Raw genomic sequence first — 26,764 nt, 5'->3', positions numbered from 1 at the left:
AGTTTTATCTCGACCACTCCACCAAAGCAGAGTCACGAATGACCTCTGTGTTACCAGATAAAATGGTCAACTCTTGGTTTTCATCTTAATATAACAATACACCTGACATGGTAGACCATGCCCTCCTTCTTGAAACATTTTCTTATCTTCAGAGAAACCATTTCTCATTTCATCATATCTCCTAATCATTCCTTCTTAGTCTTCATCTACACTCATTCCCTGAGTCATCTCACCTATGAAATAACATGTAGCCTGACCACTCATACATTTGTATCTAGGCTAGAACTCGCCTCTGAACTTCATGTTTGTATATCTAACTCTCCTCGTTAATCTAAATATCTAACAAGAATTTCAAGGTTAACTTGTCTGTAACCAAACTCTTCACTCTAAAACCTGTTCTCTCTAGTCATCATCCACTCCTCATTTGGTAGCCTCTCCATTCTTGCTGTTTGGACCAAAACCCCTCACTTAGAGTGATTCCTCCTGTTCCCTTCTTACCTTACATGTGATCTGACAGCAAAATCTGGTGCTCCCTTCAATATTTAGCCATAATCCAACCATTTCTCATCCTCTCCACTTTAGTCCAAGCTACTATCCTTTTTTTGGATTTTTCAGTCCAAGCTACCATCTCTATCCTTTTAATAGCCTATTATAATATAGCCTCTTTAGCTGATCCATCAGTTTCTCATCTTTCTGCTCACTATTTCACAGTGTGTCTTTCTTATGCTCAGAACTCTCCTAGTGCTTCCAACTGTCATGGAGAAAAAATCCCCAATCCTTATCTTGGACTATATGGCCCCACATGATCTGTCCTGGGTTGCATCTCTGAACTCCTCTCTTGTCACTCTTCTATTTAATACCACCCCTTCCTTGATGTTTTTGAGGATGCCAAGTACACCGCCACTTGCAGGCTTTTAAATTGGCCCTTCTCTCTGCCTGGTATAGTCTTACCCCAGATAATTTTATGGAATATAGTGGTATCAGGTCTTGTAATAGCTTGTATACAATTCAATCTGTAGAACATACCAAGAAATCAGCTTGTGGTGCACTTTATTGACCTGGAGAATAATAAGCTCTTTAAATGAAACCCTTATTGAAAACACATATTTTCCTCCAACAGTCAGCTAAATTTTTCAACAGATTTTTTATAGAATTCCTAAATCTTCTGGATTTTTTAAAAGAAGTGGTGAGCTTTTTTTTTTTTTTTTTTTTTAGGATTTCAAGCCAGTTTATTTTAGATTCAAGGTAAAAGTTTGATTCCTTAAAAGCACTTATTCACAGTCTGTAATAAGTTGTTTTTTGTTTACTTGGCTTCTTAGGGATGGGGGCTATACCTGTCTTCTTTGATATTGTATTTTTAGAACCTGGTGCTTGATTTCACCATCTTTATTTATTTCCATTATCATACAAAAATCCTAATATCTTTAATATTAACAAAAGGAGAAAGCCAGTTTTCTCCTCACATTTCTTCTCCATCCTCATTTCCTTTTTCTTCTTTCTTAATATGAGTGTAGTTGACACAAACGTTACATTAATTTCAAGTGTACAACATAACGATTTAACAAGTTTCTACATAATGCTGTGCTCGCCACAAGTGTAGCTACCACCTATCATCATAGAAAGCTATTACAGTAAAAAAAGTGGTAACCATGTAATACTGAGAGTCAGTCCCTAATCCAGTTTTACACTCTGAGATAGCTCCCTGTCCTTTTACCCCATAGTTATGTGTTCCTGACTCCAGATGTTTTTCCTATTCCTGTGCATGTTGTATAATGAAAGGTCCTTTCTGAAATCATGGAGGAATTTAAGAAGAGGGAAATGAATAATCACACTTACGTAATTTCTTTAAAATATTTACATTTAGACACAACTTCAGTAGCAGAAGCAAGACACAACCCTAGCATAGGGGAGGGAAGTGTTGGTGGTCTGACTGGCAGTTTGAGTGCAAGTGGAAGCCACATGGATCGAATAGGAGCCATTCGAGACAACCTGAGTGAAACAGCTAGTACCATGGCCCTAGCTGGAGCCAGTATAACAGGGAGTCTGTCAGGAAGTGCCATGGTGAACTGTTTCAACAGGTAAGAAAAATGTCCTTTTTTTGTTTTTTGCTTTTGTTTTTACTTCTGTTATCTCAGGTGTGAATTAGATGAGAATTTTGAATGATTATGTAATTATGTAATCATTATGATTATTTGTAATCCTATGTCAGGGCTGAAAACAGCAATATTAAGAATGAAATTTAGTGGTAAACAGTAAAATTTTTACTTGTTTGAATTTTCTGTCTATATACCCGTGCTGTGATAAAAACCAAGTCTAAGGCATTTGTCAGATTAACTTTTAACTTTTTAACTTTTTCCCTGCATTATTAACTTTTTCCCTGCATTTGTCAGATTTGATATGAATCTGTGTTGGATCTGCTTTGGTGGACACAATAAAGGCAGTGCATAAGCCTGGACCTTACCTCTGGTGGTGGCAGCAGCTAGATGTTAGAAAAGGAAACACTGGCTGAGGCCTGGGGGGAGCAGGTGGAGTCAGGATGTGTGAGAATGTGTCAGCTGAGGCCAGGGTAGTCTAGTCCCCCGGAATCATTTTGTGTGTTAGTGCTTATTTTGTTCTCATCAAGTCTTTTAAAACAGCCATACATATAAGTAGGAAAAATTAAAGCATTTTTATCTTCCTTTGTTTTTCTCTAAGTCACTATTCTTGACTTCTGTTTATTAGCTTTGTTGTTTTTCTCTTAATGTAGGATAGTATACATGAATTAAAAAATAAATGGTCATATTTATCTTATTTTTGGGTAGCTTTTATTTTTTTTAGGTAGCTTGCTTTTATACTTTTAAACACAAACTTAAAAGTTATAGTAGTGTTTATTATGACTTTTTTTTAAAAGAATTGGGTATTAAATTTATAGGATCGTTTTTAATATATAGATGCTCCAGATGTTTTGATCCACTAATCTGTCATGTAGACTAGTTTTTAATGTATTCAGATATTGTTTCACACTCAAACATGGCAAATAGAGATTTAATTAAAATCCTTTATGTCCTTTCTATGTCACTCTGTTACTACCTTACTTGGCAGACAGCTAATTTTTCCTATTTTATTTCAATGGCTGGTACTGTTTATTTGCTGCAGTAGAATTTGAATAATCAAATAAAAGGAAACTAATAAAAAGTGTTGATAGTTGTTTCAAAAATAGTTTTTGTTACTAGGGTTCTTATCTGAATGATTTGAAGATACGATACATATTATAGTAGTCTGATATTATATGTTATTTCAGTTTTTATCTTCTCCCTGCTCTTTAAGGTTGGAAGTACAAGCAGATGTCCAGAAGGAACGGTACAGTCTAAGTGGAGAATCTGGCACAGTCAGCTTGGGGACAGTTAGTGATAATGCCAGCACCAAAGCAATGGCAGGATCTATTCTGAATTCCTACATCCCATTGGACAAGTAAGGAAAGAACTATTAAAGAGTTAAAGTAGTTTTCAGATTGTTTTTTGTTTCTTTATTAAAGATTTTATTTATTTTAGAGAGAACACGAGTAGGGAGAGGGGTGGAGGGAAGAGGGAGAGATCCCAAGCTGACTCTGCACTGAGCACAGAGGACAACTCCAGGCTCGATCCCACGACCCTGAGACCAGAGTCCAAATCCAGAGTTGGACACTAAACTGACTGAGCCACCCAGCCACCCCTTAAAATTAATCTTAAAAGAATTATTCCTATCAGACAAGATTATCATAAATAATGGTTACCAGCTATTAGGTTCTCCAGGAAGAGAAAATGATGAGATGTCCAGAGTAGGCAAATCCAGAAAGTAGATTAGTGGTTACCAGAGGCTGGGGGCAGGGAGGCATGGCAGCAGACTGCTAGTGGATAGAGGGTTTCTTTTGGGAATGATGAAAATGTTCTGAAGTTAGTTGGTGGTGATAGTTGCACAACTATGAATATACTAAATAAAAACCATTGAATTGTGCACCTTTAAACAGGTGAACTTTCAATTAGCAATAATCATGCCTCGGATAAATTTCATTGGCTATGATACTGCCACTGCGCAAAGCTAGGTGAGTTTTGTGACATGTAAATTATATCTCAGTAAAATTCTGGAAAAAATTGGAGAAGGTAACATAGTACCTGGAATAGCATAAGCAGTAAATGTAGCTACTTCTATTTTTTTTTAAATTAAAATATTATTATAAATACAGTCCTTTGGGTACCTGGGTGGCTCAGTCAGTTAAGCATCTGCCTTCAGATCAGGTCATGATCCCAGAGTCCTGGGATCAAGCCCCACGTTGGGCTCCCTGCTCAGTGGGGAGTCTGCTGCTCCCTCTCCCTCTGCTCCCCCCACCCCCGCTTGTGCAATGTCAAATAAAATCTTAAATAAATCAATGAATAAATACAATTCTCTTATTTCAAGTAACGTTTTAATAGAACATATCCTGCATTAATTTGTTCTGATAGTTTTATGAAGTCTTTGAATTTTTCACACAGAAACCTCTCTCCCTTTGCTATTTATTACCTGAAGAAAAATAAAAGGAAATTAGAAATTTATTTACATGTGTTACTCTTATGTTCCAGAGAAGGCAACAGTATGGAGGTACAAGTAGATATTGAATCAAAGCCATCCAAATTCAGGCACAACAGTGGAAGCAGTAGTGTGGAGGATGGCAGTGCCACCCGAAGTCATCCTGGTGGTTCATCCAGTGGCTTTCCTGAAGGTAAAGTCGGTGCCACCAAGTGGTCCAAAGAAGCAACAGCAGGGAAGAAAGCAAAAAGTGGTAAATTGAGGAAAAAGAGTAACATGAAGATAAATGAGACCAGAGAGGACATGGATGCACAGTTGTTAGAACAACAAAGCACGAACTCAAGTGAATTTGAGGCTCCATCCCTCAGTGACAGTATGCCATCTGTAGCAGATTCTCACTCTAGTCATTTTTCTGAATTTAGTTGTTCTGACCTAGAAAGCATGAAAACTTCTTGCAGTCATGGTTCCAATGATTATCATGCCCGCTTTGCTACTGTTAACATTCTTCCTGAGGTAGAAAACGATCGTCTGGAAAATTCCCCACATCAGTGTAGCATTTCTGTGCTTACCAAAACCGCTTCATGTTCAGAAGTTCCACAATTGAATCATATCGCTGAAGAACATGGTAACAATGGAATAAAACCCAATGTTGATTTATATTTTGGTGATGTACTAAAAGAAACAAATAACAACCACTCACATCAGACAATGGAATTAAAAGTTGCAATTCAGACTGAAATTTAGGCCTGTGAATGCTGCAAATTAATTACCATTGAACAACCTTATTTGGAGCTGGTTGAACTACATGTGACTACTTTAAGTTTCAAGTTACTAGCAAATGCCGGGTTATATAATCTAATGCAGATACATTTTCTGTGTTCAGCAAAGCATTGTGTTTCATGTGGATCTTAATTACCAAACTTTGAAATGAAGGCTTTAAAAGTGCATTATTGTAAGGACAATAATTAAGTATGTTTTGTGTGTTTGCCACAAAACATTACTTGAAGCACATACTTGTGTATTTAGATAGAAATTTGGCTTAATTTATAATCAATATAAAATACTAATACAGTTAGAAACATTCTTACAAAGAAAACTTGAGGTTGGGAGATAAGTGGTTAGTGACATTTTATTGAAACCACTAAGGGATACTGTTTAAAGAACCTTGCAGGTTACTCTCAGTATATGATACTCTTTGTAACATTTCTATTCATAACTGGGCATAAATTTCTTTTTTTTTTCATATGCAATGTGGATATATAAAGCTTAATGCAGCCCATTTGCTACCATTTGGATACTTAGACACTTTGAGCAAGATTGTGGCAGTATTTCTTTGAAATAGAAATATCTGGTACTCTATATATTTTGTGTATTGTTGATGCCATCTTAGAAGTAAAATGTAAAGGTAGGTTATTATGTATACTGATAGCACCAAATAAGATGTATAAAACTACAAAATAAAATTCCATTAGTTTGTAAGTATTACAAAAAAAGTCACATGACCTTCTACCAAGAGGAAGTTTGCACCCCATTGATTCTTGGTGCCTTTGAAATAGGCTGGATCTTAAGGACCTAGTTGTTTGAGGAGTTTGCTCTGTTGTTTTCCATAATGCCCTCTCTAGACACCTTGGATTATGTACACAAATACAAGATAAATAAACATAAATATGATTAATAATAACAATGCTGAAAAAGTATTGGCCTACCAAAGACACACTCAGGCTTTAGTGAATACATAACCTCAGTTTTAAGACATGCGTATCTTCTCCAATCATGAAATCAAAGCACAGTGCAGAGTTTGTACCAAGTACTAAGGAGGGGTCTACGTATGGCTGGCTTTATTTTCTTTTGCTTTTGTTTATGGAAGGTGTTCAGCTGACATAAACAGAAGTTGGCCAAAATACTGCCTGTAATGTTAATTTCCTATATAATTTACTTAAATAAAACAGGTTAACCTCAATGATAGTAGTTGAAATGTTCCATCTTATGTGTTTCTGTTAAGTATTACCATTATGGTGCTACTGAGCGTTTTCTTTTATAAAAAGAAAAATGCCATGGGCTGCAGTCTTCTTCCACCATTTTTTCTCACAAGGTCCATTAATATGCTTATAACACTAGTGCCAGTTATTTTAGTTGATAATGCTTATTATGATATTTGTATATTTGTTTGCATTCCAATTTTGTTCAATAGTGAGTGTGTAAACTGCATATATTAAATAAATGTAAATACTAATGTATTGTTGCCTTATGGTTTGTGTGCAGGTATTTTTATAAGAATAAGAATAGTCATTTGGCACATGACAATTATAAATATTTCAAGCTATTGAGATGATTCTATATATTGATCTCAGCCCAAAAGGAAGCATTTACTGAACTTCTCAACAAAGTGTTGACACACAAGGAATCCTTTCTTCATGTCTAATACCTGTCTTTCTTCTAGAAATAAGCTGTTTTATTATCAGCATATTTCATTTTTTAAAGTGAATTGGTTGGAAAATAAATAGATCTATCCTTAAATTGTGAAGAGAAGTATTGTAAGTCAGAAAAATAAAAAATCTTAGAAGACTGTTCTAAGAAATTCTACTCTGGCAACATTAGATCATGAAACCAGAGCCATTTGAATTGAAGGTAGTAATTGTAATCAAATGCTTTCTATCCTCATGGCCTTTATATAATACATCAGTGATTTTTCTGATTTCCTGTTACATAGTTAATACTTAATGAAAATAATATGTATGAATTTGTTGATTACCTTGACATTTCTGTAAAAGGCTAAAGATTAAATGGAAAGCTAAACGACTCTTGGAGGAATACAACAAAAAGGGTGCCATATAGGAGGTCAGTTCCTCTTCTGTTTGTACCCTCAACCTGTACCACCCTGGTCTCACTTGAAAATAATTATATAAACCTTTCAGCTGGCTTCAGAAGTTCCTTCATCTCTCAGGAGTCATTCAAACTTGAATTTATTTAGTACCGAACCAAATTCCCCTGGAGCTCAACTCTAGGACTAGCCTAGATAGAACAAGAGAAGACTCCAGGGTTCAAGGCCTTATTAACTCACCAAAATCTTTGAAAGACCCTTTGTACATTGCTTTCTTTAAGGTCTGGGGGGTGGGGGGGACATCACATAGTAGTGGGAGATAATACAAAAATTATAATGGTATACCCTACTGTTAATTATATAGACTACATCTTAACTGGATTCTCTTAAATGTACAAATTCATAGCTTCAGAGCACTGAATTAGCTTTCTTTTTTTTTTTTTTTTTTTTTTTAATTTATGATAGTCACAGAGAGAGAGAGAGGCAGAGACACAGGCAGAGGGAGAAGCAGGCTCCATGCACCGGGAGCCCGACGTGGGATTCGATCCCGGGTCTCCAGGATCACGCCCTGGGCCCAAGGCAGGTGCTAAACCGCTGCGCCACCCAGGGATCCCTGAATTAGCTTTTATGTTAAATTCACACAATCCTCGGTCTTATTTTCGGCAAAAATTGGGTTAATTGTAAATATGTAATACTTTCTATAGCATATTATCTAGTTAAGTATAATTTTGATCACCAAAGGACTAAGTATATGTTAAAAACCATCATAGCTATTAATTCCTACATGAGCAAAATCCCTAAAATCCTGTTCCTCTGACCGTTTTGCCTTTCTAATCAGAGTCATCAGGATTTTAGGATTGTGTTTTATATGGTTCCTTTTTATGGGCTTATTTCATTTATTTACCTTAGAGTATGAGATATTGCTAAAAGCCAATGTTTACACACTGGTCAATATTTATTTGTTTATTTTTAAAGATTTTATTTATTTATTCATGAGAGACACAGAGAGAGAGAGGCAGAGACATAGGCAGAGAGAGAAGCTGGCTTCTTGCAAGGAGCCCGATGTAGAATTTGATCTTCGGACCTGGGATCACGCCTTGAGCTGAACACAGTTGCTCAACTGCTGAGCCACCCACACATCCCCCACACTGGTCAGGTTTTTTTTGTTTGTTTTTTTTTTTTTTCTCCACACTGGTCAGTTTTAAATGCTCAGAGTAGTATTCTAAATTTGAGAGAGTTACAGTGTTTTGGTAGCCAATACTTAATAGATGAATAGTGAAGAAGTTTGCAGTTTTTAAATTTAGTTCAGGGATCCCTGGGTGGCGCAGCGGTTTGGCGCCTGCCTTTGGCCCAGGGCACGATCCTGGAGACCCAGGATCGAGTCCCACGTCGGGCTCCCGGTGCATGGAGCCTGCTTCTCCCTCTGCCTGTGTCTCTGCCTCTCTCTCTCTCTCTCTGTGACTATCATAAATAAATAAAAATTAAAAAAAAATAAAAAATAAATTTAGTTCAAATTTAATCACTATACTTCATATGCCAGTTAGAATTTTTGTGATTTCTGCCAATTTATTCATTCAACAAGATAAACTATCTGGAGATAGAGCATTGTATCAAATAAACAGACACGGTGCCTTCAATTAGCTTATATTATACTTGGGAGAGAGTCATAAAAAATATATATATATACACATAGTCTGGTGATGGGTGCTTTAAAAAAATACAGAATGTGGAATAAAGTGATTAGAGTATTGGATAGTGCTGTTTTATATAGAGCAAACCAGAAAGATCTCTTTTTAGATAACATTAGTTCAAAGATCTAAAAGAAGTGGAGGAGAAACGGGTAGATACACCAAATGGATGAGCATTACAGAAAGAGATCTCTCAGGTGAGTTAACATACTTGGGAGTTTGATATCTATCTGCCTCCTTGTTTTTCTTGGAGAGTGTCTTGACTGTTCTTGACCCTTTACATTTCATAACCATTTCGGAATAACCTTATTGAATTTACCAGCTTTAGTTGGAATTTTTTATTGAGTCTATAATTATCCCTGTAGAGATCTTTTGTGTCTTTTGTTAATTTTATTCACAAGTACTTGATACTTTTTGGATGCCATTTTCTGTTTGTTACTAACAGTATATAGAAATATAACTGATTTTCATGTAATGATTTTGTATCTGGGAAATATTACTCTCAATTCCAGTAGTTTAGCTTCTTTGAAATTTCTATATGCACAATCATCTTGGAATAATGTATTTTTTATTTAACACTTGTACAGTCCTTTGACAAGTCAAACACTTTCTGTGTACTTCTAAAATATTTTCAGAACAACTCTGTGAAGGAGGTATTCATTATCCCCATTTTATAGATGAAGAAAGAGAGACACAGAGTTAAGTACTTTGTCCAGGTTGCATGGCTGGTAAGTGGCAAAGCCAGGATTCAAACTGTTTTGTTTCTTCCTCTTTGATCTTTTCATCATGTATTTCTTTTTCTAGCCCATTTGCACTGGTTGGGACTTCAGTGTAAAGTGCTAAATAGCAGTGGCTGTGGGGGCATTGTTTACTTCTTAATCTCAAAGGAAAACCTTTCAGTGATATTAAGGTTTCAGTTAAGGGAAACCTTAATATCTGATATTTGTGCAGATATATTTGTAGGTGCCCTTTATAAAATTTATTGTCTTCTGACTCTTAGTTTGCCAAGACTTTTTACCCTGGGGAATATGTTGAATTTCATTGGCTACTTTTGGTGAGGGACATCTGTCTTATAATTGTGATTTATCCCTTTAATGTAATTATGTGTGATATAAATGTGATTTATCCCTTTAACCAGGATTAATATGGTTATGGTTAATGGTTATGGTTAATATGGTTAAAATATGAATTTGACTTTTCAAATATTAAACCAACCTCCTGGGATAAACTTCAGTATCAGAGCTCATAAGGTTAGAATTATGTCTTATATGAATGCTTTGGTAGAAATTGATGTTAAGGCTGTGTGGGCTTTGTGAATTGTCTTTTAATATTATGGTAAGCCAGGTTTTCAGGATTGAGAAGCAATTCTTCTTCATTGACTTAATACGACCTTACTGGAATAGCAGCCCCTCGCCTTTGTAAGAGTTTACTAATCCCATAGAATGTGTCAAAATCCCTGGCTTTATGGTGACACCATACATAGTTTTGCTTTTATTGTTTTTCTGTCCAGCATTTTGCCTAGTTATTGGAACACCTATTTCTGCTACCTTTTATCCAGCATGGAGAAGGCAAAACTTAGATATTTCATACCATGTGCACCAGGTGCCTCCGAAATCTGTATTCTGGGAAATTCAGGGGGATACTGGGAAAACAAATCTTAAAAAGAAAGAAACTATAGGTTCTTAAGGGCAAGGACCTTGTCTTTTCTTTTTTCTACACGTACTAATAAGTATATATGAAGAAGAGATTGAGTTCACCCTTGCTATGATGGGACAGAGTAACTGAACAACAGGAATGGGAATGTTTGTGGACTTAGGCCTCAGAGTTGTGACCAGTCTCTTCATTGTACTATACACGAGAGCTGTTTGAAACAAGACAGTGCCTGAAAAAGCAGTAACTTTTAATAAGGTTTTATACCACGTGTGTTAGGTCATAAATATTGTAGGATGTGTGACAGCCACTGGAACATCATTTTTTCAGGGTTGATTTAGCCAAGGCATTTTAATTTTGGTTTTGGGAGGCTTTTTGTTGTATGTTCATTTTAAGGAATTGGATACTTTCAGCTAGTAAAGAAATCTGTTGCTTTAGAGAGGTAACGTGTTTTGGAGACAATTACTTTTGGGAGTTTATAAATAAAATAGAATATATACAGAAGAATTTACTTTTCCTTTCCCCCTTTTTTCCTTTCTTTCCCTTTTTTCTTTGCCCCACCTTTTCTCAGCCCCTCCTTCCAACATTACCTTCCCCCCAAACCAATGCAGATAAGCACATATGTATGTATGTATGTAAACATAGTTTTCTCCTTGTTATATAGTGAAGCACAGTACATATATACCTTGATCATTTCCTCAACATCTTAGAGAAATTAGTTCAAATCAAGTGGTATAGCTCCAACTTATTCTTAATTCCTGCATATGATGGGCATTCTCTTGGTGTCTCTTTTGTTTTTTTTTTTCTCCTACTACAACACTGCAGGAAATCTCATATGTAAGTCCTTATTTTCTAGTAGTGTTAATTATAGGAGATAGTTTCATGGTAACAGATGGCTAGGTTGCAAAGTATATGTAGTTTTAAATTTAATAAGGTTATCAGATTGCCTTTTTTAAAAATATATTTTATTTAAATTCACTTTGCCAACATATAGTATAACACCCAGTGTTTATCTCATCATGTGCCCTCCTTAATGTCCGTCACTCAGATCAGGTTTCCTTTTAAAAGGGCTGTCAAGAAGCACCTGGGTGGCTCAGTGATTGAGCGTCTGCCTTTGGCTCAGGTTGTGATCCTAGGGTCTTGGGCTTGAGTCCCGCATCAGGCTCCCCACAGGGAGCCTGCTTCTCCCTCTGCCTGTCTCTGCCTCTCTCTCTCTGTGTCTCTCATGAATAAATAAATCTTTAAAAAAATATTAAATACCTTAGAAATCACTTTAACACTCTGCTGTAACTCATGATTAATTAATCTCTTTGCATACAACATAGCATCAGCCCATAGTACTTCTTCCTGAGAAGTCCTCTGGTGAAGAGTACATCCTTTCTAACAGGTCACAAATTGGTCACATGAAGGGAGTTTTCAACAAAATGCATTTCAGAAGTGGAAATGAAAACTTTCTTGACAAACATCAAATTTTCAATATATCCATCATCATGTTGCAGTGTCAACTTACAGAGCCCTTTGCATTCTGAGACCTTGCAGGAGGTACTCTCTGAAATTGCCTAGATACATCATTGAACGTTCTGAGCAATTCAGAACTAAAACAGCCAGTTTAGGTCCAGTCTTGGAGCTGTCCTCAAGGTTTTGCTGCTTTACCTTTCTTTTTTTTTTTCTAGCTTTACCTTTCAAACTTCATTTCCTTTGCTCACAATCTCAGCAAATGGGCAAAACCAGTATAGTCACAGTTTATTGGCATTTCTTACTGGGCAGTATTCTATTGTGTTCTCATTTGGGCTTCAATATGAATAAAAGTAGTAGATTGAGTTAGATGATCTCTAAACAAATTTCTTCAGGCTACAGCATAACTCAATTCTATGACCAAGAAAAGGCTTCTGGCTTTGACCAAGGTTGTTGAGAGTAGTTTGAATACTGATAGGAACTAGAGGCCAAATTTCTTTTTCTTTTTTTTTTTTAAGATTTTATTTATTCATGAGAGACACAGAGAGGCAGAGACACAGGCAGAGGGAGAAGCAGGCTCCATGCAGGGAGCCCGATGCGGGATGTGGGATTCGATCCCAAGACTCCAGGATCACGCCCTGAGCCCAAGGCAGGCGCCAAACCACTGAGCCACCCAGGGATCCCTGAGGCCAAATTTCTTAAAAAGAGAATGAGAGGTGGGAAAAATAGAAAAAGTTATCTATTTTTGAAAATATGGTATAGGAAAAGATGGAAACTTGGAGATTGAAAGAGACTTTAAATGAGGAAGAGTTGAATGGGTTTGTAGGTGGAGAGGAAGGCGGTAATTGAAAGGGACATATGCAGAAGATGGTATTATCGTTGGAGGAAAACCCTTGAAGAGGGTACGGGATGAGGGATCAACACTGAAGAGGAGGAAGAGGAAGAAATTACTTTTTTTAAAGATTTTATTTATTCATGAGAGATACAAAGAGAGGCAGAGACACAGGCAGAGGGAGACGCAGGCTCCCTGCAGGGAGCCTGACATGGGACTCAATCCTGGGTCTCCAGGATCAGGCCCTAGGCTGAAGGTGGCACTAAACCACTGGGCCCACCAGGGTTGCCCGGAAATTACTTTCTAAAAGAGAAGAGGAGCAGGGAGAATGGTGATAAGTCAGAAGGAAGGGGGGGCTGTTTGGAGCAGTTGTTAGGAGATAGCCAGTTGTCTCAGTTAAGGTCAGGAGCTGAGGGTGATCGCAGCTAGTGGGCCGACCACGGTCGTGGACCACAGGACAACATGGTAACAGCTGCAGAGACTAGACATTAACTGATGGGCCAGAGTTAATGTTCTATACACAGGGAGTTTTCATATTGTCCCCCAAAGAATCAGACTGATGCTGTTGTAGTTCTGGAACTCACTAACTGGAACATGACTGCCTCTGCAGTCCCTGGAGCAAGGGAAAGGACCGTGGAGCACCTGCACTGGCTCTTGTACCCCAGGGCACAGAAGGGACACACCACTTCCACCTCTACCCTATCAGCAGGATTAGTCACATGACCCTAATCCATCACAGAAAGTTTGAAAGTTCCCATCTTGTGTATGACGAAGAGGGGAAGGAAACCAGGTGTTGGTTAAGAGTGGCAATGCCTGACTCACAAAGGAACTACTTGTATAGCTAAAATTCTGGTATTTTGCACCACACAGCTTTCTCTCTGATCCAACTATCATTCCTTGAGGCTTAGCACACAGAAGTTATGCTCCTCTAATACTAAGAGTACATGTAGTTCCTTAAACATTCCCAGTTACTTCACACTTTGATTCAGCAGGCACCTTCAGTATGCATCGTGCTGCCTGCCTCTGTGTCTCCCATTTCCTCTGCCTGGCACATCCTTTTCTCATCCAGATGACAAACTCAAACTGCAATGTTACCTCCTTAACACCTATCTTAACCTCATAGGCAGTACTGCGCATTTCTCTTGCTCTGCATAATCACTATTACACCTCTATTAGTGTAAAAAGATTGGAATTTACATATTCATTGCCTCTACTAAACTGTGATGCTCAAAGGCCGGGGACTTTACTGATTAATTCCATTATTTTTAATATTTTCCATTGCACAGCAGGTGTTCAAAGACAGATTGCCCAGGTTTGAATATTGGATCAACCACTTGGAATATTTGTAATCCTTGTTAATATACAAGAATTTAAGTTTTCTCTATACTTTTTCTGTGCCATGGTTTCCTCACCTATAACAGAATTGTTGTAAGGATTAGACAGTGTGATAAACTGCACAGCGCCTAGCACAAAGTGAAGCTCAGAACCACCCATAACTTTTTTTTTATTGGAACATATTTGACATATGTAAATTTAAGGTGTACATACTGGTTTTGTACATATATGGCAATATGATTGTTAATATCGTGTATCTTCATCACCTCACATAATTATTTTTTTTGTGGCAGGACTAATTAGGATCGATCTCTTAGCAAGTTTGATGTTTATAATACAATATTATCTATAATCATGCTGTGCATTAGAGCTCTAGGATGTAGCTTATTTACTAGTTGCTAGTTTTTACACTTAAACATCTCTCCTATTCTCCCAACCTCCAGCCCCCTGGTAACCATTTTACTATTTTTAGGAGTTTGGCTTTAAGATTCCACATATAATTGATAACTATATATAGTATTTGTCTCTAACTTATGTCACTTAGCTGCCCTCAAGGTCCATCCATGTTACAAATGGCAGATAGACTTCTTATGACTGAATATTGTATCGTGTGTGTGTATAATCTTTATCCATTCATCAGTTGATGGGAATACTTGTTTCCATGTCTTGGCTATTGTGAATAATGCTGCAATAAACATGGGATTGTATATATCTCTTTAATATCCTGTTTTCATTTCCTTTGGGGATATACCCGTAAGTGGAATTGCTGGATCATAGAGTAGTTCTCTTTTTATTTTGAGGAGCCTCCATACTGTTTTCCATAGTGGCTGTACCAATTTACACTCCCTCCTGTGTACAAGGGTTCCCTTTTCTCCACATCCTCACTAATGCTTATTTCTTGTCCTCTTGATGATAGTCATTCTAATAGGTGTGAGATGGTCTCATTGTGGGGGTTTTTGTTGTTTGCATTTCCCTGATGATTAGTGATGTTGAGCATCTTTTCATGTACCCATTGGCCATTTTGAGGTCTGCTTTGACAAAATGTCTAGTTCCTCTACCCATTTTTTAATTGGATTGGTTTTGTTGTTGAATAGTGTGAATTGGGTGTGGGGGGTGTGTGTATTCAATAGATTTTAATTCACTTTATTTTTCTTGTATAAAGCTATATACTGGCTGGGGCCTGGGTCCTCTGCATGGAGACTCTGATGTGAGTCTTTACAAGATAGTTGAATTCCTGATAGGCAGACTTGAACACAATCTCTTTCCAGAGGTCAGCACTAGGTCTTGGAAATGGCATCACAAGTGGCCTTGGCAAAGCTGCCTTGGGTGGCCGTGCAGCCCCTGGCTGAGGCCATCATCAGTAGCTTCTTGGGCATAGGGGCTGAGACAAAGCCAGTGATGCTGGGAGCAGTGATGAGGCACACCAGCACAGAGCCACAGCAGCCAGTCACCTTGCATGGCATGATGTGGGGCTTGCTGATTTTATTCTACAGTAGCCTCTCCACACAGGGATGGAAAGCTTGGCCAGGAGATGGCCCCATGGATGACTGTTGCTACCTTGGAGCACTTAACCCAGAACAATGTGTATGTTGTCATCTCTGATGGCAACAAATATCTCGAGCCTGGTCTGCTGGCCAGCATGGGTTTGTTTTTGAACAGGCATAATGTTCAAAACCTCATCCTTGACAGATACCTCCAGGAAAGTCGATCTGAGATTCAGTGATGGGCAGGGACAAGAGATACTTTTACTCCAGGGACTTGATTTTCATGTCTTAACCAGGCAGCTCAGCTTGATCACAAGGACCTAGTTAGTTCTTGGCCTTGGCCCCAGCCTCATCAGGGCTGCAACCCCAGTCCTGCATGCCACTGCCAAACCTAAAGAAGCCACCACTGCCTCCCATCCCAAGTCCCCCCAAGCCCTCCAGACCTTCCTGCTGCACAAGTGCCATCTGCCATTTGGTGTTTACTTGGAGAACTGTTTATATATTTTGGATATTAACTTCTTATCTAGTATTTGCTTTGCAAATATTTCCTCCCATTCTGTACATTACCTTTCCATTATGTTGTTGCTTTTGCATTTTTTTTATTTTTATTTTTTATTTATTCATGACAGACACAGAGAGAGAGAGAGAGAGAGAGAGAGAGAGAGAGAGAGAGAGAGGCAGAGACAGAGGGAGAGGCAGGCTCCATGCAGGGAGCCCGACGCGATCCCGGGCCTCCACTGAGCCACCGGGGCTGCCCAATGTGCAAAAGCTTTTTGCTTTGCTCTAGTCCCACTTGTTAATTTTTGCTTTTGTTGCTTTTGCTTTTGGTGTCATACCCGTAAAATGTCATTGCCAACACCACCACGAAGGAACTTCTTTCCTGTTTTTTTTCTAGGAGTTTTTTGGTGTCAAGGCTTATATTTAAGTCAATCTGCTTCAAGTTAATTTTTGTGAGTGGTATAGGATTAGGGGCCCAGTTTCACTTTTCTGTGTTTATCCAGCTTTCCCAGCACAATTTGTTGAAATACTATCTTTTCTCCACTGGGTGTTCTTGGCTGCCTTGTTGAATATTAGTTGACCATATATGTAGAGGTTTAATTTGGGGCTCTGTTCTGTTCTACTGGTCTGTGTGTCTTGTTTTTCTGCCAGTGCCATGTGGTTTTAATTACTAAAGCTTTATAGTTTAGTTTGAAATCAGGAAGTGTGATGCCTATAAGCTTTGTTCTTTGTTCTCATAACTGCTTTGGCTATATGGGATCTTTTCTGGTTCCATACAAATTTTAGGATTTTTTTTTTCTATGTGAAAAATGCCATTGGAACTTTGATAGGGATTGCAGTCAATCTATAGATGGCTTAGAGTAATAGGGACATTTTAACAATATTAACTCTTCCAATCCATAGGCATGGAACTCCTTTCCATTTGCCTAATTCATCTTTGGTTTCATTCAGTGAAGTCGTGTAGTTTTGGCTGTACAGATCTATTACTTCCTTGGTTAAATTTAGCTTGGGCATTTTGTTTTTGATGCTGCTATGAATGGGATAGTTTTTCAGATGTTTCATTGTTCTAGAAATGCAACTGATTTCTCTATCGATTTTATATACTGTGACTTTATTGATTTGATTAGTTCCAACAATTTTTTAATCAAATCTTTGGGATCTTCTCTATATAAAATATCAAATGCAAAAAAAATTTACTTCTTCGTATCTGATTTTTATGCCTTTTATTTATCTTGCCTATTTTAGATAGGCTCTCCAACACTTGTATTAGGAGTGGGCATCCTTGTCTTGTTCATAATCTTACAGGAAAAGCTTTTGTTTTTTCACTGTTGAGTATGTTCATTTTCACCAGAGATATGGGTATTTAGTTTTCTTGTAGGCTCTTGTCTGGCTTAATATCAGGGTTAATGTTGGCCTCATAGAATCATCCTAGAAGTGATCCCTCCTCAATTTTTTGGAAGAGTTTGAGGATTAACTCTTCTTCAAATGTTTGGTACAATCTGCTAGTGAAGCCATCTGGTCCTGGAGTTTTCTGTTTGGAGGTTTTTTGATTATGATTCAGTCTCTTACTGGTCTTCTCAGATTTTGTTTCTTCCTGATTCAGTCTTGTGAGTTCTGTGTTACTAAGCAATTCATCTATTCAAAGGAATCTAATTTGCTGGCGTGTAACTGTTCATGCCAAGCTCTTATGATCCTATGCATTTCTGTAATGTCTCCTCTTTCATTTCTGATTTTGAGTCTGTCTGGTGAAGCCTTGTCAATTTCATTTTTGAAAAAAGTTTAGTTTTGTTGATCTGTTGTTTGTTTCTGGTCTCTATTTCTGCTCTGATCCCTATTTCCTTCCGTTTTTTTTGTTTTGTTTTGTTTTTTTAAGATTTTATTTATTATTCCTGAGAGACACAGAGAGAGAAAGAGGCAGAGACACAGGCAGAGGGAGAAGCAGGCTCCATGCAGGGAGCCCGACGTGGGACTTGATCCCAGGACTCCAGGATCACACCCTGGGCCAAAGGCAGGTGCTAAACCGCTGAGCCACCTGGGGATCCCCCCTTCCTTCTGTTAACTTTATTTTCATTTGATAAATTTTATTTCCCCTATTGATTTCTTCTTTGACCCATTGGTTATTCAGAAGTGTGTTGTTGAATTTCCAGCTTTCCTCTTGTAGTTTCATACCATTGTGGTCAGAACATATGGTTGGTATTTCTGTCTTCTTAAATTTGCTAAGCTTGTCTTGTGTTCTATCATATAATCTATCCTCGAGAATGTTCCTTGTGTACTTGGGAATAATAGATTGTTGGTAATGGATGGAATGTTCTGTCAGTTGGGTCCATTTGGTCCAAAGTATGGTTCAAACCCAATATTTCCTTGTTGATTTTGTCTGGATGATTTATTCATTGCTATTAAGGGTTAAAGCCCTCGACTGTTATTCTATGGTCTACTTCTCCATTCAGGTTTGTTAGTATTTGCTTCATCTGTTTAGGTGCTCCAATGTTGCGTGCATACACATTGTTCTGACTTCTTGCCGTATTGACCCCCTTTATCATTATTTAATGACCTTGTCTTGTTACCATTTTTGGCTTAAAGCTTTGTTTTGTCTCATGTTAAGTACAGCTATCTTTGCTCTTCTGATTTTCATCTGCATATAATTTCTTTTTCCTTCCCTTTACATTGAGCCTGTGTTCTTAAAGCTGAAGTGAGTCTCTTGTACACAGCATAGAATTGGGTCTTATTTATTTTTTCTCCAGCCACTTGATTGGTGAATTCAATTCATATTGAGTAATTATTGATATATTGGGTTTTACAACTGCCATCTTACTGATTTCCATTGTTCCTTTTTCCCCAGTTTTTCCCCCCTGTTCCTTTTTCCTTCTTGTTTCACCTTTGTAAATTGGTGATTTTCCATGGTGGGTATACTGTACCACGCGTATGTTTCCCTTTTTAAATCTTTCGTGAATCTAGATTTTTTGCTTTGTGGTTAACATGAGGCTTACAGAAAACATTTCATTCATGTAACAGTCCATTTTATGCTGATAGCAACTGATCTTCATTTGCCTAGGAAGGCTCTACTCTCCTATTTTTATCACCTTTTAACTCTTTATATATCTCTAACAGCATTTCTTGTAAAGCAGATCTAATGGTGATAAATTCCCACAGTTTGTTGGGCAAGTCTTTATTTCTCCATTGCTGAAGGAAACTCTGGCTGGCAATGTTTATCTTTGGACACTTTCGATATGTCATCCTACTCTCCTGGCCTATCAGGGTTTTTTGCCTAGAAATCAGATAGTCTAATGAGGGTTCCTTTGTAAGTTACACTTTTTACCCTTGGCTGCCTTTAGGATTCTCTGGTTTTTGATAGTTTCCTTGTAATGTGTCCGGGAGAAGGTATTCCCATTGAGATAATAGGGTAAACTTGAACCTTGAATTTGGATGTTCAAGTCTCTCCGCAGGTTTAGGGGAGCTATCGATTTCTAAAAAAATAAACTTTCTGCCCTCTTCTCCCTCTTATCTTCTAGAGTGTGGATTATTTCAAAATTCCTATCCTCTAAGTCATTTATTCTTGCTTGCATCTGCTCTATTCTACTAGAGGCTGTTATAGTCTTCATCTCATTTACTAAATTCAACTCCAGAATTTGGTTTTTATGATTTTTATCTTTTTGATAAAGAGTTCTTTGTTCGATTGAGCATCTGACTCTTGGTTTTGACTCAAGCCATGATCTCAGGATCCTGCGATCAGTGGTTGGCTTCCCCTTGCCCTCTGCCCACACTCTCACTCATGCATGGTCTCTAAAATAATTATTTTAAAACGTTATTTTGTTCATATATTTTCCTTCCTAATATCATTGTATTGTTTTCTTACAACTAGTTGTGTTCTTCAAAACAGTTCTGAATTTATCAGCTAGATCACAATATTGTCTTTGAGCACAATTGTTGGAATTATCTTTTGGGGGTGAAATATTTTTTATTTTCATGTTTGTGTTTTTGCATTGCTGTTTTCACATTTGAAGTAGACTCATCCTGAGTCTTTACTGGCTGCCTTCCCATGGAGGGCAGATCACTGGTGTTGCTAGTTGTCAGTTTTCCTAGGCTTTTGAATGGGTCAAGCTGCTCCGCTCTTCTTGCTCCCTCTAGAGGCAGAATTCTTAAAATTTTCCCATCTTTTTTTTTTTTTTTAATGATAGAGAGAGAGAGAGAGAGAGACAGAGACACAGGCAGAGGGAGAAGCAGGCTCCATGCAGGGAGCCCGACGTGGGATTCGATCCCGGGTCTCCAGGATCGCGCCCTGGGCCAAAGGCAGGCGCCAAACCACTGCGCCACCCAGGGATCCCCAAATTTTCCCATCTTTTCTTGTAACTCGCTAGACTGGCTGCTGGAAACCTTGCTTTTGTTTTCCAGAAGGTGGGGCTATTAGCTCCACAGCTCCAGTTTGTGATTTCTCCCTTGCCCAGACATCATTTTTCTGAGACCACTCTTCACTGAATCTGTTCTCACTGCACAGGGATCTAGCCACATAGTGGGAGCTGATGTGAGTTCAGCACTTGGGGCTTTGAGGGTGCCACTGGACCCAGTGGGGGCAATCCAGTGGAAAGATTCTTGAGTGGGATACTCCCGAAGGTATGTGGGCAGGCATCCTGCTTAAGTTTTAAAGCAGTTACCAGGAACTCTATTCTTTTAATGGCCTTTGGTATTCATTCTTATTTGCCTCCTTCACCTCTCTTCATCCCCCTCAGTCATGGAGGTCCCACTAAAGTACCCTGGCTGCTGCTGGAGACAAACAGGTTTCAGCCATGACCCACACAACTGACATAGCTGGACACTCACTATATGTACAGCTTTCCCCTTCCTCTGAAGGAGAGGTCATTACTGCCAGATGGCTTAGCCCTCTTGCAGCTAGGTGCTGGGTATGTAACTGCCAACAAAAGAGAACGTTTCCTTTTTAAGTCTCTACTGTAAAGTTTACTGACATTCAGAAGGAGAAGACTGGTTTGCTTGAAGATTACAGAGCCATAGATTTCCACTAATGAACGAAGGAAAAGAGAACAGTTAAAAAGAGATCTTCTAAAGAATAAAAGAATGTGCCAGAAAAAGAGAACTGACTCTAACAACTACAGGAATAAATGACAGTACATTGATACAGAGATACAGACCTGAATGTTTTATTTTAAGAAATACCTTGACTCTGACACAGTTAACATAGGAGCCTTCATTATAAGATTTCTTCACTTTCTCATTTCCATTAAGGAAATAAATATAGTCACGGTTAAAGGAGGGGGGAAAGGGACATTTAAACATTGGGGACAATGTGGAGGTGAAAAAAAGTAGGCTTAGTTTTTTATATGGTGGTAGTTTTATCATTTACATAAGCAATATATATGGGATGGGAACTTTAAGATTTTATTTATTTATTCATGAGAGACACACGCAGAGAGAGGCAGAGGGAGAAGTAGGTTCCATGCAGGGAGCCCGATACGGGACTCCAGGCCAAAGGCAGATGCTCAACTGCTGAGCCACCCAGGCGTCCCAAGGATGGGAACTTTAAGTAATAGAAATTTTTGCCAATTTTTGTTCTTAATTGTTAAGCAACGTTTCCATGTAAGAAAAAGTAAGTTCCTCTTATGGCTCTTAAATTAATCACAATTTATTTAATAATCACTTCATGTTGTAAGACTTAAGTGTTGCATTTCACCCTAGCAGACTGTAATCTACAAGTATAAAATGGGATTTATAGCAGGAAATAAAGGTGATATAATAATCAGTTAATGATTTTTCACTTTTAAAGAACTACATTTCTATCAAACTTTAGAGGAATCTTTCATAGCCCAAAAAATGTAATTTAACTCAAATTTTTAACAAGTTATTAAAACATAAATTAAAATGTACTTTAAACAAGTTCCAAATATTAAATATAAAGATGTTAGCTCTTGGTATGTAAGAAAATATTTACAACTAATAAAAAGTATATTGTAGAATATAATGTTCTATGTATAAAAATAAGTAAAATATTTTATAGCCCAGACCACAGGATCTTTTCTAAACCAGGTTTTATCCATGCAACTCTATTACAATACCATCCCATTAGCATTACTGGAACATGTGCATGCACGGAAGAAATCTAACAAGTCTTGACTTAAAGCTCATACTTCCTTTTTAGGGCATGTACATCTTCCAAAGTAAAATGTTTATTTGGTGTGTCTGAGAGATCATCAAAGAGCTGTTCAATTTGTTCCTTTTGGCTCTTGCTAATTAGGGTCAACATCATCTGGAAGAAAGAGAAAAACTGTATTAGCTTAATTTTTTTTAAAAAATGAACATTTTAAAGTTACAGAAACTCTAGGAGAAAATCCATCTCTATTATTTTTCCACTTACCATGAACCTTTCTGCTTTACTCAGATATAAAAGATGCTGATACACCAGTGAGGGATCTTTTCCAATAAGATTATTTTTCAGAGACTGAATGAGGAGGAAGAACGTATCCCCTTCAAGTTTGTTACTCAACAACACTGGCAAATCTTTTGGTTCAGTGATGGCTAAAAGGTGTGCACAGGCTTCTTTATCATTCCTCATACTGATAGCATTTATAATCTGACCAAATTCATAGGCATTGTTAGGCTTGGTAATCGGTAGTTCTTCATCGCATTCTGGTGGCCCATTAGTTGTGTCCCCATTCTCAGAGGCCATGCAGTGAGTGAAGAGCTCCTCCGAGGTCCTTTCAGGTTCTTCTTCCTGGCCTTCACTCACCTTCATGAGGCAAAAAACGATACTGTGATGGAACTGCCATTGCACACATCCCAAGCTACATTTATTAAAAATGGGAAGGAACTAGAAAACACTAGTAGGCTACATTTTAGTCAAATTCTAAGGAAGAGTAACAAATAGTAAAATCTACTTTTTTTTAGGAAGAAATTTTAAATATCCATTCATGAAAATATTTTTAAATTTTTTTTATAGTTTTCCATGAAAGACCTACAGGGGCGCCTGGGTGGCTCAGCGGTTGAGCGTCTGCCTTCAGCTCAGGTTGTGAACTCGGGGTCCTAGGTTTGAGTCCCTCATCACACTCCCTGTAGGGAGCCTGCTCCCTCTGCCTTTGTATCTCTCTCTGTCTCTCATGAATAAATAAAATCCTAAAAAAACAAAACCTGTAACAACTTTCTCTTTTTCATGATAAATTTTACACTTATTTCCTTATATTTAACAGAGACATGGCCTTAAGACACTTATTTTCTTCCCTCAGAGGAAAGATACTCCTGGTTTCTCTCACTTTTTGGCTTTTTACTCTATAATGGAAGTATAAGGTGATAAATGGGATGACATTAGCATTCATGAATACAGAAGAATTCAGCTTTTTTTTTGAGTGTGAGCAAGTGCACGCGTGTGTGTGCGCGCGCGCGCGCTCACGCTCACGAGCAGGGACTGGAGGGGGAGGGGCACAGAGAATCCTAAGGAGCCTCCACACTCAGCAGAGAGCCTTGACAGGAGGCTTGATCTCATAACCCTGAGATCATGGCCTGGGCTGAAATCAAGTCAGATGCTTAACCCACTAAGTCACCCAGGCACCCTATGAGTTGACATTCTTCACTGGAGGCGAAGGAAGAGCTAGAGCACAAGACACTGAATTTGATTCTGGGGGTAGTCCAAGAACTCTATTAGGGCAGTCTTGCTTCAAAGTGGTAAAAAGGCCTTAATCAATCTAAAAAATCCCATGGAGCATGGCAGGGCCACTGAAACTTGAATAAGTCCTATCAGGATTCTCCAGGTCTACCCTGAAACAAAGTTCGATGGCCACAGGCCCTCAGAGCACTATGGGGTGGAAACAAAGCAAACTGTAGGCCAGACTGAGGGCGGAGGCAGAGAAAGGAAGATCCACAGTAATGCAGAATCCCAATGCCCTCCAAGGACCCAAGCTGGGGAATACAATGCCTAATTATGGCAAAGGAAAAGTTTTGTTGTTATAACTGGTTAAAAATCTTTGTAGAACTCCTAGGAATCTGACTTTAGAATCCAATATAAAATCCCCCAAAGAGTATTTTCAAAGATAATCAAATACAAATTTACCTCTTGAATCTCAATTTTCCTTCTCTCTTTTTCTTTGTTGAATGATGCTATATTATCCTTCATGTTAAGGAATCTGGTTACCTCTTCCAGTTCCACCTTTGCCTCAACAATACTTGAATCTAGTAGGAGAACTTTATTGAGATCGTTTAAACTTTTCTGATAATCCTGAAAGTAGAAAGGCAGAAAAAAATAATCTTCATAAGCAAAAGAAGGGGCACAGATTAGCCCAAGTGGAAGTGAGAATGACGAGCTGAGTAGCACAGAACGTGTGCAGGGGTCCCCTTTTAGTACCCTGATGATAAAGGCAGACCCATAAAGTAGTCTTTAAACATAAAACATCCGCCAGGGGAAAAAAAAAAAAGAGCACAGAATCTGGAGTTGGAAGACTCAAGTTCAATTCTGGATCACCACAACCTTCATAAGTCTAGTGTGGTAGGCATAGGTTGTCTGCTGAGTAGTAAGTGGAAGAAAGAACATCCTCATGTTGGCATCTGCTAATTAGGAAAGGAACAAAATATTAATCTTTGAGTTTTGGTTTTCTCATCTTTAAGGTTAACAAAAGCTTCTCTACTCTGGTTCTTACACGGCATACCAAGTATAAATGAATTAATAATACTTTTTTTTTTTAATTTTTATTTATTTATGGTAGTCACACAGAGAAAGAGAGAGAGAGAGAGAGGCAGAGACACAGGCAGAGGGAGAAGCAGGCTCCATGCACCGGGAGCCCGACGTGGGATTCGATCCCGGGTCTCCAGGATCGCGCCCTGGGCCAAAGGCAGGCGCCAAACCGCTGCGCCACCCAGGGATCCCTAATAATACTTTTTTAAAAAAGATTTTATTTATTCATGATAGACACAGAAATAGGCAGAGACACAGGCAGAGGGAGAAGCAGGCCTCCCACAAGGAGCCCGATACGGGACTTGATCCTGGATCCCGAAATCACGCTCCGAGCTGAAGGTAGATGCTCAACTGCTGAGCCACCCAGGCGTCCCGAAGAAATAATACTTTAACCTATATAAAGGGCTATCCAAATGTCAGCTGTCACAGATTATCCTGCACCATAAAACCCTTCAAAGTTGTATGCTGTTCAAATAGGCTAGCATCAGCATTTATTCTTCCACAGAGTCAAGATAATACATTGGGAGGGTTAGAGGGGAAAGAAAAGGAATCTGAGCTTAACAAAACAGCATAGAATGTGGTAGTAGAGTCAGATACCACAGAATCAGTCTGATGTGACAGGCCATTCTAGAACTACAGACCAGACCAATGTTTGGATTAAACAAAAATTCTGTGAGGAAGAAAAGAATTCCAATGATGTGTAACCTCCCTAAGTATTCACGACCTACCAATGACAGCATGCACTGAAGGCTGAGGCACAGGTAGACAGGCTAGTGGCTATGTGACGTTCCTGGGGGGCTAGCTGGGAAGCCATATCCCTTCCCCCTCCACCCAGGACAGTAGAGCAAAAGTGACTTGTTTAAACAGATAAATCTGCTCTAATTCATTAAAAGGTAAATTACTTACAATACACTATGTGTTAGTAACAAATCACATAGCACTGTGTCAGGACAGTGCAGCTGGAACCTGCTACAAAAACACAAGTGACACTATATTTCCATCCAAAGTGTTCATGCTGGGAACCATACTGAAAGGCAAGGAAGCAGGGGCAGCAGAGCAAGCTGAGGCAGTAATAACTGCTAACTCTTACCATTCTCAGCATTTTTAAAGCATTAGTTTACTCACAATAGCTTACTAAACTTCTTTCCCCATTTTAAAGATAAGAAAACAGGCACAGAGATATAATCTTTGGGATGATCAAGGCAGCAATGCCCACAAGACAGAAGAATACAGTTGTGGACTCCCAGGGAGAAGCCTGAAAACGGATCTGTGAGCTACAGCCTTGAAAATGGAAGAAGTCCCACACAAGAAACAATACGTTTTTGTTTTATTTGTTTTTAAGAAAAATATGTACTTAAAGAGCAATCTGTCTGCCTGGAGAAGACCTAAGAAAACATGGAATAACACTTTGATAAGAGAAAACAAGAAAGCAGGAAGAGTGGACACGTGGAGGAGGAGCCAGTCAGCCAGCTCCTGAGCCCTGGCCCTCATGGGAGCTTCTGGTTTAGGAAGGGAAACACTAAAAAAAGTAAGGGAAACACCTTTTAAAAACTAAATAAGTGAGTAAGTATAAAGTATCACTAAGCAATGAGGAAAACCAAGGCTTTCTATGGATACTAACGGGGGGAAGGAGTCTCCTTTTGATAAATTTGTCAGAGAATACAAGACCTGAAGAGAAACAGCCATGCAGTGAAGGGAAGAGCAGAGCCTACACAGAGAGAAGTGTGGCTCCTGAGGAGGGCATTAGAAGGTGCTAATTACTTCAATAAGCCTCAAAAAAAAAAAGTATAATCACATGTATTATGATAACCTATA

At 38.4% G+C, this 26,764-nt stretch overlaps 2 protein-coding genes and 2 pseudogenes across 4 annotated transcripts in view; 1 reads left to right on the top strand and 3 right to left on the bottom strand.

Annotated features, from left to right (window-relative positions):
* Window positions 1-6,758, top strand: part of RNF19A (ring finger protein 19A, RBR E3 ubiquitin protein ligase) — a 52,618-nt gene extending 45,860 nt beyond the window's left edge. For both annotated transcript variants that reach the window (XM_077846775.1, XM_077846776.1), the window contains 3 exons: window positions 1,865-2,078; window positions 3,307-3,450; window positions 4,575-6,758. In XM_077846775.1, the coding sequence (XP_077702901.1) occupies window positions 1,865-2,078; window positions 3,307-3,450; window positions 4,575-5,265 (1,049 nt within the window). In that variant the 3' untranslated portion in view covers window positions 5,266-6,758. The remainder of the gene's footprint in view (window positions 1-1,864; window positions 2,079-3,306; window positions 3,451-4,574) is intronic.
* LOC144283863 (U4 spliceosomal RNA) lies at window positions 3,928-4,058 on the bottom strand (annotated as a pseudogene).
* A 4,048-nt stretch (window positions 6,759-10,806) lies between the features above and the next one.
* On the bottom strand, window positions 10,807-20,010 carry LOC144283089 (small ribosomal subunit protein uS5 pseudogene; annotated as a pseudogene).
* A 1,408-nt stretch (window positions 20,011-21,418) lies between these two features.
* SPAG1 (sperm associated antigen 1) overlaps window positions 21,419-26,764 on the bottom strand; it is a 61,795-nt gene continuing 56,449 nt past the window's right edge. For both annotated transcript variants that reach the window (XM_077846772.1, XM_077846773.1), the window contains exons 17-19: window positions 24,332-24,496; window positions 22,646-23,017; window positions 21,419-22,537 (exon numbers count right to left, since the gene is read on the bottom strand). In XM_077846772.1, coding sequence (XP_077702898.1) covers window positions 22,406-22,537; window positions 22,646-23,017; window positions 24,332-24,496 — 669 coding nt within the window. In that variant the 3' untranslated portion in view covers window positions 21,419-22,405. The remainder of the gene's footprint in view (window positions 22,538-22,645; window positions 23,018-24,331; window positions 24,497-26,764) is intronic.

Source organism: Canis aureus, chromosome 14 (genome assembly GCF_053574225.1).
Source record: "Canis aureus isolate CA01 chromosome 14, VMU_Caureus_v.1.0, whole genome shotgun sequence".
In the NCBI taxonomy this organism is placed as follows: domain Eukaryota; kingdom Metazoa; phylum Chordata; class Mammalia; order Carnivora; family Canidae; genus Canis; species Canis aureus.
This window is presented reverse-complemented; position numbering and strand designations above follow the sequence as displayed.